This window comes from Hylobates moloch, unplaced genomic scaffold (assembly GCF_009828535.3).
Source record: "Hylobates moloch isolate HMO894 unplaced genomic scaffold, HMol_V3 SCAFFOLD_29, whole genome shotgun sequence".
Classification (NCBI taxonomy): Eukaryota; Metazoa; Chordata; class Mammalia; order Primates; family Hylobatidae; genus Hylobates; species Hylobates moloch.
Window position 1 is genome coordinate 3,700,419 of NW_026652304.1, and position 13,910 is coordinate 3,714,328.

A 13,910-nucleotide genomic window follows, 5' to 3' on the forward strand; every position below is an offset into this window, starting at 1 on the left:
CGAGACGCGCGGGGGCGGGGCCGCGCGGAGGGGCGGGGCTCACCAAGGCTCCACCCCGCCGCGGCTGCTGTTCGCACACACCTGGTGCTGATCAGCACCGAGGCCGACTAACCGCCACCCAGCGCGCCGCAGGCCAGGGCGGAGAGGCGCAGGGCGCCGGGCAGTCTCCGGCGAGGGCAAGGAGCGGTGTCCGGCTGGGCCGGCTATGTCTCCCGCTACTGCGGTTCCCGCCGGCGCCCGCGCGCCCGCGACCTCGGGGGAGCAGCCGGGTTCCGGGGGCGCCGCGCTGTGAGGCCGGGGCCTAGAGCCAGCCGCGGCCGCGCAGTAGGGGCCCAGGGCCCGCGCTCGCCCGCGCCCGCGCCCCCGCCTTCCTCCCGCGCTCGGCCCCGCCTCGGCTCGCTGCCCTTGGCTCCCGCCGCCATGGCCTCCGTCGCCCGGGAGAGCGCGGGCTCGCGGCGCCGGCGACCGCCGCGTCACGGGGCGCTGCGCGGGCTGCTGCTGCTCTGCCTGTGGCTGCCGAGCGGCCGTGCGGCCTTGCCGCCCGCGGCGCCGCTGTCCGAACTGCACGCGCAGCTGTCGGGCGTGGAGCAGCTGCTGGAGGAGTTCCGCCGGCAGCTGCAGCAGGAGCGGCCTCAGGAGGAGCTGGAGCTGGAGCTGCGCGCGGGCGGCGGCCGCCAGGAGGACTGCCCGGGCCCGGGCGGTGGCGGCTACAGCGCAATGCCTGACGCCATCATCCGCACCAAGGACTCCCTGGCGGCGGGTGCCAGCTTCCTGCGGGCGCCGGCGGCCGTGCGGGGCTGGCGGCAATGCGTGGCGGCCTGCTGCTCCGAGCCGCGCTGCTCGGTGGCCGTAGTGGAGCTGCCCCGGCGCCCCGCGCCCCCGGCAGCCGTGCTCGGCTGCTACCTCTTCAACTGCACGGCGCGCGGCCGCAACGTCTGCAAGTTCGCGCTGCACGGCGGCTACAGCAGCTACAGCCTCAGCCGCGCGCCGGACGGCGCCGCCCTGGCCACCGCGCGCGCCTCGCCCCGGCAGGGTAAGCGCGCGACTGAGGGACTGGCCTTGGCCAGAGCGCTGGAGACCCGCAGCGCCCTCGCCAAGTTGGAAGCGAAACACACTCGTGCCAAGTTATTTTAGCCGCGGGCACCCAGAGGAGTTTCTGGCATGGGTTTCTGTGTCTTAGGGAAGAGGAAGCCCAGTAGATTGGCAGAAGCGGGCGGGCGCGGTGACATGCTACTGGAATTTTTCTGGGCTTGAAGAGGAAGGCTGATCTGAGAGGATTCGTGGAAATATGATTTAAAAGAGGAGAAATGCCGAGAGAAAAAAGTTTTAGTCTCATGGGTTGTATAAGGCATGGTTTGTGTTAAGTAATTGCAAGAGCAAAATCTAATTAGATGCCGGGCTTCTCGTAACACCCACTCCTGTTTCTTAACGTGGCTCTCCTGACTTTGCCTGCAGTGGCTTTCATCATACAAAAATGGGAGGAGAACTACTGCTCCCTTTTATAAAAAGTGAAAAGAGGGGACTTGATTTTCGTTGAAAATAGGAAACTTTAAGGCCAGGCGTGGTGGCTTGTGCCTATAATCCCAGCACTTTGGGAGGCCGAGGCGGGCAGATCACCTAAGGTCGGGAGTTTGAGACCAGCCTGACCAATGTGATGAAACCCCATCTCTACTAAAAACAGAAAAATTAGCCAGACCTGGTGGCATGCGCCTGTAATCTCAGCTATTCGGGAGGCTGAGGCAGGAGAATCGCTTGAACCTAGGAGGCGGAGGTTGCAGTGAACCGAGATCGCGCCATTGCACTCCAGCCTGGGCAACAAGAGCGAAACTCCGTCTTAAAAAAAAAAGGAAAAGAAAATAGGAAACTTTAAAGCATGTTTCCTAAGGAGTAAAAATGATGCTGATTCGACGGTTTGACTTTTTGTAGATGCTCTGAATGAGAGAATCAGGACACATACGGGAGGCACAAAAATGGTAGTGGTTGGACGTGAATGTCACGGAGGGAATAAGAGACCTTGACTGTGCCCACGTATGGTCAGGCTCTGTGTGTTTAATCATGCCCTGTTGCTGTTTGATTTATAATAGCACAAATGATATCAGCAAGATGGGGGCGGAGCTCAGCCCCTTTGGAAGTGTGGATTCTCCAAAACCTGTGGATCCATTAAAAGAGTCTGGAAATCTGTGTCCGTCACATCCTGCCTCCCTCCCCACCTCTACCTTAGATGAGGCTCAGAACCCTTGTCAGGGGAGCAGATATCAAAGGGTCACCCTGCGACTGCTTGGCCTTGAGGCAAACACTGGGAAGCACTCCGTAGCTTTCCCTCTGAAGTGGAGGCAGGCAGCACTTTCACTTGGACTCCCCACCAGCATCGCTGAGGCCCACCACGGCTGTTCCATACACATCCTCTCTGCCCAAACACAGACCAAAATATCCCAGCAGCAAAGAAACAAAGTCTCTTCTCTGTGTTCTCACTACTTACCTGGAAGAAACTGACATTGCCAAAGTGAGCTTTCCTATAAACCCCGAGGAAACCTTTGAAAAGGAAAATAAACGAGGAAAGAATATGCCATAGAAAAAAATTTTTAAGTTCAGATTACTTTGAGAGGCCAGGCACGGTGGCTCATAACTAACCCCAGCACTTTGGGAGGCCAAGGCGGGTGAATCACTTGAGGCCAGGAGTTAGAGACCAGCCTGGCCAACATGGCAAAACCGGTCTTTACTAAAAAAAAAAATAAATAAACACAAAAATTATCCTGGCATGGTGGCGCGTGTCTATGATCCCAGCTACTCGGGCGGCTGAGGCAGGAGAATCGCTTGAACTGTGGTGATGGAGGTCGCAGTGAGTACAGATTGTGCCACTGCACTCCAGCCTGGGCAACAGAGGGAGACACTGTCTCAGAAACAGAAACAGAAAAACTTTAGGTTACTATGAGAAGTTTCTGGGTTGTTTTTCCTCTTGCTTGCTTCGTTACCCTTCTTTTCCCCAGGGGAGTTTGTCTAGGAATTGTTTTGTAGATGTTTGGTATGAGAATAGGTGAGCGCGGCGCTGGTCCTCATTTCTGGGAGAACACTGGTGTGCTCAGACTTCCTGAGGTCCCAGCAACATGGAAACACAGAAGGTGCGGCTCAGGTTCCTGTAGAGCCTCAGTTGTTCTCTCAGCGTGGAGGTCAAAAATTGTTCCCCAGTGTCCTGTGTGTCCCTGTGTCCCCTGCTCAGATGCTTGACAGGTTGAAGTTGTTTATGCTTCTGAGACTAAGTTTTTCCTTCTTGAATTGTTCCTTTTTGGGGCAATGTTGTGAGCATGTGAAAATGGTTTAGAAGAGCCCTTGGAGAGGAGCTGTGACTGGGTCCATCTGAGGTGGATAAAAGCACCATGAAGAAATGGTGACGGGATAGCACGAACTTACAGCAGGACACACCGGCCCTGTTTTCATGCCCGCATTTGTTGACTTTGGTGTTAGGTGCTGTCCTCAGCCCTTTGCACGCATGAACTCACTCTGTCCTCACAACAACACAAAGGCCTAGGTTCTGTTATAATCCCTAGTGTATACAAGGCTTGGCAAGCGAAAGTAAACTGCCCGAGGCTCACACAGCATGGGGTTGTGGAGCCTGAACTCCTATGCTTTCTCCAGCAGCACCAGCAGAAGCCGAGAAAGGGATCACTAGGCTGGGACTGCGAGGGTGGAGGTAGGGAAGGCGGGAGGATGCAGGAATGAGTGAGAGATGCTGGAGAGAGGTGTCTTGTAGTGACTGAGCCTGCCTGCTAGAGTCTGTAGAGCAGAGGGGGGTGCTTGAAGTTCTGGGGCCTGGCGTCTCCACAAACAAGTCCCTGCTCATCCCTCCAGGACTTGGTGTATGCTTGTCCTCCATCCCAGGCTGTCGTGAGGTTCAAGGGGGGACATGCTTTGTAAGTTTAGGAAGGTGGCACGCATGTACATGATACTGTTCTAGGAACCTGGTTGGGTCATGCCCATGACTGGAGAGTTGGGGGACTGGATGCCATGAAAAAAAGTGAAGAACAGCAGGAGGGAGAGAGGGAGGGAGGAGAGGTGAAAGCTAGAGCTGCTAGGATTCCAGAAGAGCAGGGAATATAACCTCCAGGGACTCAAGGATGAGAACCTTTATGTGGTTTCTGCTGGATATTCAGCCTGAAGTCCAGTATCTCGGGGAAGAATTTGGGAAGTGGGCCCCTTGCCTTGTGTGTCAGGGAAAATCAAAGCTGTTAGGCAGAAGAGGTCTGCTCTCCTCTCTGCAGACGCACCTGCTGCCACCCCCAGCCTTTCCCTGTCTCCGCCAAGTGCAAAGAAAAGAGTTCACCTTCCCATTCAAGGTTAATCCCTCTGCAGGTGCTTGACCACTCTCCCTCTCCAAGGGCCTTACTTTCTCACATTCTCATCTTTTCCCTTTTGTGTTATAAACAAACAATTATATTTAATAAATAATAGTAAGATAACTGGTTGGCAGTGTCAGGGAAAATACATTTAGACCTACAACTGACCATACACAAATTCCAGATGGATTAAAGAATTAAATATTTTTTTAAATTAAGCCATAGATTACTCCACACATAAAAAAACTTAAAGGAAATAAACTTCCATATCTGGAAGGAAGACAGGTTTCAAATCAATTAAAGAGGTCACAAAGAAAGGGGATAGATTATATGCACATTTATAAAAAACTTCATATCAAGAAACAAAAGGAATTGCAAACAAGAGTCTGGGGAAAATGTGACATTAAAGTATTTATTCATAGAGTTTATGGGCCAGGCACAGCGGCTCACACCTGTAATCCCAGCACTTTGGGAGGCCAACACAGGTGGATTGCTCAAGGCCAGGAGTTAGAAACCAGCCTGACAAACATGGTGAAACTCCATCTGTACTAAAAATAGAAAAAATATCCTGGTTTGTTGACACACGCCTGTAGTCCTAGCTGCTGGGGAGGCTGAGACATGAGAATAGCTTAAACCCTAGGTTTAAGTAAGGAGGTTTAAACCCGGAGGTTACAGTAAGCTGAGATTGCAACACTGGACTCCAGCCTGGGTGACAGAGCAAGACTCTGTCAAAATATATATTTTTTATATATATATATATATGACTCATATATATATATATGAGTCAGCAAGAAAAATCAAAATAAATGGCAAAGGACATGAGCAGACACTTCCCAGAAGAGGAGGTATGGTGGATAAACATGGAAAAATGTTCGACCTTAGAATCAAAGAAATGTAAATAAGGCCAGTTTTCATTTATTAACTTGGTAAAAATAGGTTTACTCATATTGACATGCATATGGGAAACTTTATATACACTTCTGTGCTCACTGATGGTGTAAATTGCTACTTCCCTCTTGGAAACCAGTTGGGAAATATGTGGTAGAGACCATTAAAATATTTGTTCATACTTCTGGAATACTTTTTAGGAAAAGGAACCATGCCGAAGTGAACGTATGAGCAAAAAAGTGTTTTACTCATATTGACATGCATATGGGAAACTTTATATACACTTCTAGCTCACTGATGGTGTAAATTGGTACTTCCCTCTTGGAAAGTAATTGGAAAATATGTGGCAGAAACCATTAAAATATTCATACTTCTGGAATATTTTTTAGGAAAATGATCTATGCTGAAGAGAACGTATGAGCAAAAAATGTTTATTATGGCATTATTTATAATGGTGAAAAAAACAGTAACAAAGTAAATGTCCAGTAGTACAGATTAGGAAACTCAAGTGGCAATTGCGAAGCTTATGTAATCACATGGGCAGTGCTAAGATATATGAAGAAATATCAATAACAGGAATATACCAATAAGTTGATGGATTAAATTCAGGATGTAAAATTATATTTATTATAACTGGAATACACCTAGGGTTGTCTCGAAGTATAGTGGAAGGACAGAACCTTTGAGTTAGAAATAACTGGGCTGCATTCCTGGGTATATATTCAAAGGATTATAAATCATGCTACTATAAAGACACATGCACATGTATGTTTATTGTGGCACTATTCACAATAGCAAAGACTTGGAACCAACCCAGATGTCCATTAATAATAGACTGGATTAAGAAAATGTGGTACATATACACCATCGAATACTGTGCAGCCATAAAAAAAGGATGAGTTCATGTCCTCTGCAGGGACATGGGTGAAGCTGGAAACCATTCTCAGCAAACTATCACAAGGACAGAAAACCAAATACCGCATATTCTCACTCATAAGTGGGAGTTGAACAATAAGAACACATGGACACAGAGAAGAGAACATCACACACCGAGGCCTGTCAGGGGGTGGGGGTCAAGGGGAGGGATAGCATTAGGACAAGTACCTAATGTAAATGACGAGTTGATGGGGGCAGCAAACCAACATGGCACATGTATACCTATGTAACAAACCTACACATTGTGCACATGTACCCTAGAACTTTAAAAAAATAATTAATTAAAAAGAAGTATCTGATCTGACAAATTTATCACCTGTGTGATGTAACAGCCCTCTGAGCCTAGTTTCTGCATCAGTATTATGCAGATGATAATACCTACCTCAGAGATTCGTTGTGAAAGTTGAGTGAAGTTATTTCTATAACTTCACCTGGCCTGGTACCTGGTACAAGGAAATTGTAACCGCCCAATGGGTTCTCCTTGCCTACTGCCTACACAGAGTCAATTTATCAAGACAGGGGAATTGCAATAGAGAAAGAGTTTAGTTCACAAGGAACTGGTTGTGCAGATAAAACACAAGACCAGATGAGCCAGTTTATCAATATAGGTACTGCCAACGGGGTGCTGCCAACCATCGAGGACAGGGTCTATAAAATATCTCAAGCGCTGACCTTAGGTTTTATAATGGTGATGCCTAAACCATAATTTCTAATCTTGTGGCTTATTTGTTAGTTTTGCAAAGGCAGTCCAGTCCTCAGGCAAGAAAGGGGCTTATTTGGGGAAAGGGCTGTTACCGTGTTTGTTTCTTTTTACTCGTTTTTTTTGACACAGGAACTCACTTTGTTACGCAGGCAGGAGTGAAGTGGCACAGTCGTGGCTCACTGTAGCTTTGAATTCCTCAGCCCCTCAAGTAACTGGGACTATAGGCATGTGCCACACACCAGGCTACTTTTTGTATTTTTAGTAGAGATGGAGTTTCACCAGTTCCAGGCTGGTCTGGAACTCCTGGGCTCAAGCAATCTGCCCACCTCAGCCTCCCAAAGTGCTGGGATTACAAGCATGAATCACCACACCCAGCCGCGTCTGTTTCAAAGTCAAACTGTAAACCAAGTTCCTCCGAAAGTTAGTTCGGCCCAGGAATGGACAAGGACAGCTTGGAGATTAGAAGCCACATGGAGTCGGGTCAGATCTCTTTCACTGTTATAATTTTCTCGGCTATAATTTTTGCAAAGGCAGCTTCAAAATCACCCAGTAAATGGCAACTATTATGATTATTATCAGCAGCACCATAGGGAGAAGGACTGGATCAGTACATACCAAAAATCACAATAATCATATCGGGGTTGCGGATAATTTTTTTCCCGAAGTGTTGCAGTTGGAAATCCATGATGGATTTTGACCGCATGTATCTGAGCCTCTTCCCCTAGTCTGGCCCCACTTCCGTACCCTGACTTCAGGGTTCTTTCCAGTTGCTCCGCCTGAGCTATACCATTCATTCCCACACAGCACAGAACGTCTTCCTTGTCATGGAGGCTCTGTGCACAGTAGTGTGTTGTGAATGAGGCTGGTCGATATTATATTACACTTCTCTGAATAAAATGCCACCTTGATATGCTCATTCTAAATCGGCAGGAGTCTTATCTCACCTCTGTAGGTCTTACTAAGTGTGTTTAGTTTTCAAAAGAAACCAGTGTTTCCCTAGTACTTAACATGGGTTTATTACATTTTTTTGACAAAAATTCAAAATTACATATATCTTGTTCTTCGTTAGCAAGTCACACATTTTAAAATGGCACACTGCCTCTTCCTGTTGTTACTTGTTTATTTTAAGGACTGTTTCTGGATAGATAAGCTCTGGGTTATTTTAAAATACATTTTACAATGGAATTGGCCTGTACTTGAACTGAAAAGGAAATATTATCTGTGTTATTTCAGACACATCAGTGATCAGTTTAGAAGATAGGATGATTTCAGTAAGCTTATAATTCATCTTAAAGCTCACTTAAATAAAAGTAAGTGACTAAAATGATCTTTTCCTTCCAGGAGAGGTAGGATTAATTAATTGTATAATGTGTGGAATATTTCAGCGCTTATCTGATTCTTCCATCTTAAATCTTTGAGAGTTTTAAAAAAATTATGTGTCCATTACTGTTTATATCACATAGGCATATTTTCATTTGTCTACTTAAAAAATGTATTTTTAACAAAGTTTAAATAGCTGCTAGCTATAATGTATAACTGCTGAGTTACAAGATGCTTTCCAGAATTATAAAGTCATAAACCATTGTGTGGAAACAATGAACCTTTCAGAACCCAAGAAAAGATCAACACTATGAAAGGACTATTAAAGTAACGCAGGTATCCTATCTCTCCTTACCTGGCAGAAGCAGCATAAAGACATCAGACACTCCATGTTTGCTCAGAGGTGGAAAAAGGCAGAAGAACAAGTTTCTTCCTAGGCAGGGGGTTGTTTACTTGGCTTGTTTAAATCACAGTTACCAGTCCTCACTCTTAAGTGACTGGAAAAATGGGACACGTCTTCTCCATAGTTAGCAATAGGATGTGAAAAGCAATTGTGCTTAATTCCTTGTAATGTGCTTTAAAAAAAAAAAAAGGCATCTTCCCTTTGTGGCAGGCAGCAGCATTCTCATTCAGAAAAGCCCCATCTTTAAGAGCCCCAGGCCCCTCACATAAATCCCCTTGTTCCTGGATGGACAAGGTCCGGCTGCTTTTTCTCGCTTTCCAATGAGATGCAGACAGACTGGGAAAGAAGGGAGTTTATTTCTGCAGCTGGTGACAGGAAGATGGTCGGAGTGACTCACCAGACTAACTCAAAGTTACAAGTTTTCCTTCAGTGTTTATTTACATTCGATTCAATCTCTATGCCTGCGTGAGAGTGTGCACCTACAAGCAGGAGTGTTTCATTCAGTCCAGTCTTTAAGATCTGGGGTCTGGAAAGTTTCTCTAGAGCCTTGGAAAATTTTCTTTAATCTTAAGTGGCCGTGATACAAGGTATGTGTGTAAGAATGCCTTCGATCAGATGTTAGGGTCTGAGAAAGTCCAGGTGAGGTCTTAATGTATTTGTTTTCACATTCCAGGCCTTGTACTCAGGCACCAGTTTCTCCAGCTTGAATGTTTAACTTATGCATTCATCAGAATTATAGGAAAGGGTTAGTGGAAACTGGCTGCTCTGGCTGCTATTGATGACCTGTTGCCACACCCTGGTGCGGGGCATTGAGGGAACCACTAGAAGAGAAGAGAATCCTGGAGGGTTAGGTCCTAAACATCTGAAAGGCAATGGTAACTTGCTGAAGGGTTTTTCCTACTCGCAGAATGACCCAGTCAGATTAGTATTCCAAAAGAGTCATTTCAGCTGCAATGTATCAAGAGTGGTTCCGTAATGAGACACTGAGGTGGGATTGCAGTAAGCCCCAAAACTCAAGCACTGGGATGTCTGGCTTGGCCCTTTAGAAGTTTGTGTAGGTAGCAACATTGGCCCCTGTGGAGGAAAGTGATGGGCTCGAAAGCAGGAGGAGAGGCGGTGCCTTGCAGCACTGTGCAGGGTGAGCCAAAGAGGGGCAAGCCCAGCCAGCACTCGAACCAGAGCTTTGGCACTGAAGGAATGGGGAATTGGATGCCAAAGAGGGCGTGTTACACAAGCCTGTAGAGTTTTTCCAGTTCTGTTGCTGTTTCTTTAAAATATGTGTGCATTTGGGTGAATTTACTAAGAAGCTTACATCAATTAAAATTTTGGTAACTATGCTCTTAGAAATGTTTTCTTTGTGCAGCTTATCCTTTCAGTCATCCCTGTAGCAGCTGTCAGTAAAGTATTAATATTGAAACAAACGTAATTAACCTTATATTATTTAGTACCATTCTAGGTTAAAGGTAAATGTAGGCTGGGTGCAGTGGCTCTCACTTGTAATTCCAGTACTTTGGGAGGCTGAGGTGGGAGGATCACTTGAGGTCAGGAGTTCAAGACCAGCCTGGGCAACTCTCACTACAAAAGAGTGAAAATAGGTGGGAATGGTAGCGCACACCTGCAGTCCTAACTACTCGGGAGGCTAAGGCAGGAGGATCACTTGAGCCCAGGAGTTGGAGGCTACAGTGAGTGAGCTATGATCGTGCACCAGCCTGGGTGATAGAGACCCTGTCTCAAAAGCAAAACAAAACAAAAACAAAGGTAAATACAGATTTATTTTGCTGTTGTAGTAATCTGAGCATGCTGGCTTCTGTTATAAAAATTAGTTATTAGAAATGGTGAACCTCTTCGATTTTCCTAGATGAAAAATTGGATTCCAGAGAATTTCCATGCAGGCTTTATTTTGTATGGCTCTAAAAATTTGCCTTAACTTTTCAAACTTATTTCCCATTCATTGAATACTTTATATCACTCCTATTTTTAAAACTTGAGGATAAGAAAAAAGGAAAATCCATGTTAGAGGTGAATTTGGTGTTTCTCAGGTTTGTTTTAGTAATCTTTCAAGGCCAGGCACAGTGGCTCAGGCTGATAATCCTAGCACTTTGAGAGGCCGAGGCAGATGGATCACCTGAGGCCCAGAGTTCGAGACCAGCCTGGCCAACATGGCAAAACCTGTCTCTACTAAAAATACAAAAAACAATTAGCAGGATGTGGTGGCACACACCTGTAATCCCAGCTACTCGGGCGGTTGAGGCAGAAGAACCACTTGAACTCGGGAGGCAGAGGCTGCAGTGAGCCGAGGTTGCACCATTGCACTCCAGCCTGGGTGACAAGAGCAAAACTCCATCTCAAAATAATAATAATCTTTTAAAATAAATTTATTTAATAGTACTTTGAACTTGTGATTTTAAAATTAAGTGAAAAATCTACTCTAGAAAATAAAACTGCTTCTCCGTATTTACACATTGGTGGGACCTCGTATGCTACCTTGTACCCAAAATTGCTACCAGCCAACACTCCACACAGCCCCTTCTGCGCGTATTATAGCTAAATTCCACGATCATAAAATAAATAGAAAAATACTTTCCATTTAATATGCATTCTCTTAGCAATTATTTGCTGAATCATATCTATTCAGCAAACAAGATACCTCTCCATAAATTAGAAAAAATAAGAAATCATCTTTTATGAATTATTTCTTTTCTTTCTCAGAAAAGGATGCACCTCCACTTAGCAAGGCTGGGCAGGATGTGGTTCTGCATCTGCCCACAGACGGGGTGGTTCTAGACGGCCGCGAGAGCACAGATGACCACGCCATCGTCCAGTATGAGTGGGCGCTGCTGCAGGGGGACCCGTCAGTGGACATGAAGGTAACGCATGTTGTCACTGCTAACAAAAACAAGTATTTCAGTGAAGTGGTCTTTCGTAATGTCCTGCCACTTCATGCTCCCTAAATGTCTGTACACTAGCAGAAGGCATAAAATGGAGAATGTATAAAACTGATTGTACCAAAATGGTTTATTATCTCAATGTGCTTTTCTGCTGAGTGAGCAGCAATCTCGATCATTTGTCTTGGAGCCTACCCTCCTTCTTGCTGCTGTTTGTGACTTGTCTAGAGGACAAAGACACTTCAAGGAAAAAGGCTCATGCTTTGTTGTAATGACTCAGATTGCTTTTTTAAAGTTCTGTTTCTTTTTCTGAGCTCAAGATCCAGGTAGAAAATTTGAAAAGTATAAAGGAGTCTAAAGAGGACAATAACAATAGGATGAACTTATCCTTCACACGAGCCGGAAAGTAGACAGCTTACCTGGCAGCTAGGTCTGCTGGGGTGCACCGGGCCTGTGAGGGAGGGAGGCCAGCATGCGGTGCTCCTGCCCAGGGCTCCTGGGATTGCCACCGATGGAAATCAGCCATGTGCCTGGTGGCTGCCTGTGCTCAGGAAGTCTTGAGTGGTGAGACAAGTGGCTTTTTATTCACCCTGTCAGGGTGGATTCCTGGCTTAGGCAAATAAGCACTTCCTGGCTTAGGCAGATAAACTGCATCCAAACCACTTCAGTTAGAGGAAGTGGAGAAAGAGGGTGAAGTAAGGAGGCACTGATTTATACTCTACTGGAGCCAAAACAAAAACGAATCAGGAAGTCCCTCACCACTGATTTAAGTAAGAGTGATTTTACTCCCGATTATATTGCATTAGAATTAGACTCACCCTTGTCCAGTGTGGTTTGCCTTTGTCCCCACCCAAAAATCTCATCTTGAATTGTGATCCCCATAATCTCCACGTGTCAAGGGAGAGACCAGGTGGAGGTTATTGAATCATGGGGGCAGTCTCCTCCATGCTATTCTCATGATATAGTGAGTGAGTTCTCGCAAGATCTGCTGGTTTTATAAGTGTTTGGTAGTTTCTCCTGCTGCCTTGTGAAGAAGGTGCCTTGCTTCCCCTTTGCCTTCTGCTGTGATTGTACTAGTAAGTTTCCTGAGGCCTCCCCAGCCATGTGGAACTGTGAGTCTGTTAAACCTCTTTCCTTTGTAAATTACCTAGTCTTGGGCGGTTCTTTGTAGCAGTGTGAGAATGGACTAATACACCCAGCATCCTTCCCAGCCTTTCCTCCAAACAAGAGTGCCTTCCACAACACCCTTTCCAAGGCTCATCTGCTGTCTGTCTGACTTTTCCAAGGGCAGAAGCTCACTACTTCACATCATGTCCATGACATTACTCATCACTGTGTTGGGCAAGCAGGCTACGCCTCCCCTTACTTCTATGCATTGGTGCTGGGTCTTCCCTTTGGAAAAACACTGAACTCATCTTTTTATCCTATGTAAAAGCTTTGGAAGTCTTTGAAAAAAAAAAAAAAAGAACATCACCACTTGGTATGCTGTTCTCAGAACTCAGCACCCCACAATTTGTCAGATGTTCCTCATATGAATTGATTTTTCAGACCCACCACTATCCTGCCTTGTCTGGATTTTTTCATATTAATCTATACCCTTCTTAACATCTTATACCCCTAATTGAACCCCATATTTAAGCTTTGGTTTTCTGACTCATCCATTACCTACTGTGATCCAGATATTGCCTCTCCTTCTGTTAATGAGCTTCGTTACATGAACTGTGTTAGTAGCTGCATCACACAATGGGTTCGTGCTGCGTTTTTCTTGCCGTCAAGAGGAAACTCTGAACCAGTTCCCAATCGTGTATAACAGTGACGGCAGGTAGACCTCAAGTTATGAAGCCGTTATCTAAATGACAGAGCCTGCACTAGGGGAAACATCTGTTACCAATTTGTGACTGTCTTAGAATGATATACATTCATGAATGTCCCCCAAAGTTAACACTCATCCTGCTGAGACTTCATCATAATCAGAGCCCCCATGGATTGAGCACCCACTGAGTGCCAGGCAGCTTAGAGAGATCTGTAATCCACTGGACACCCTCGCTTGTAGGCACATCCCCATTTGGTGGATGAAGACTCTCAGGAAACATTGTGGAAGACTTTGAGGTGGGCAAAAGATTACTAAGTACCTTCCAATGGAATGCTGGGTTGGTTGGTGGATCCTTCAGGGTTAACATCTATAAGTTGCAGAAAACTGATAGTAACCAAATGATTCTTGCCCATAGAAATGCAAAAAAAAAGTTGGTATATAGGGATAATTGACTTTCACCCTGGAGAGAATAAGATTTCAAACATGACATTTTAGTACATGTAGATACTAACCAATCTATTAGTAGATTCATTTCAGTACCGATTAGCAAGCCCATTTCAGTTTTGCATCTCCTAGCAACTTCTTTTTGGCATTCATGGTTGCCTGTATATGCGTAGTCTTTGGATTCTTT

The 13,910-nt window shown here is 45.9% G+C and overlaps 1 protein-coding gene across 1 annotated transcript in view; it reads left to right on the plus strand.

Moving 5' to 3' along the window:
* The first annotated feature begins 341 nt into the window (after positions 1–341).
* Positions 342–13,910, plus strand: part of LOC116463236 (low-density lipoprotein receptor-related protein 11) — a 44,954-nt gene continuing 31,385 nt past the window's right edge. Inside the window, exons 1-2 of the mRNA XM_032146259.2 lie at positions 342–1,033; positions 11,291–11,448. Of these exons, the coding sequence (XP_032002150.1) occupies positions 421–1,033; positions 11,291–11,448 (771 nt within the window). The 5' untranslated portion in view covers positions 342–420. The remainder of the gene's footprint in view (positions 1,034–11,290; positions 11,449–13,910) is intronic.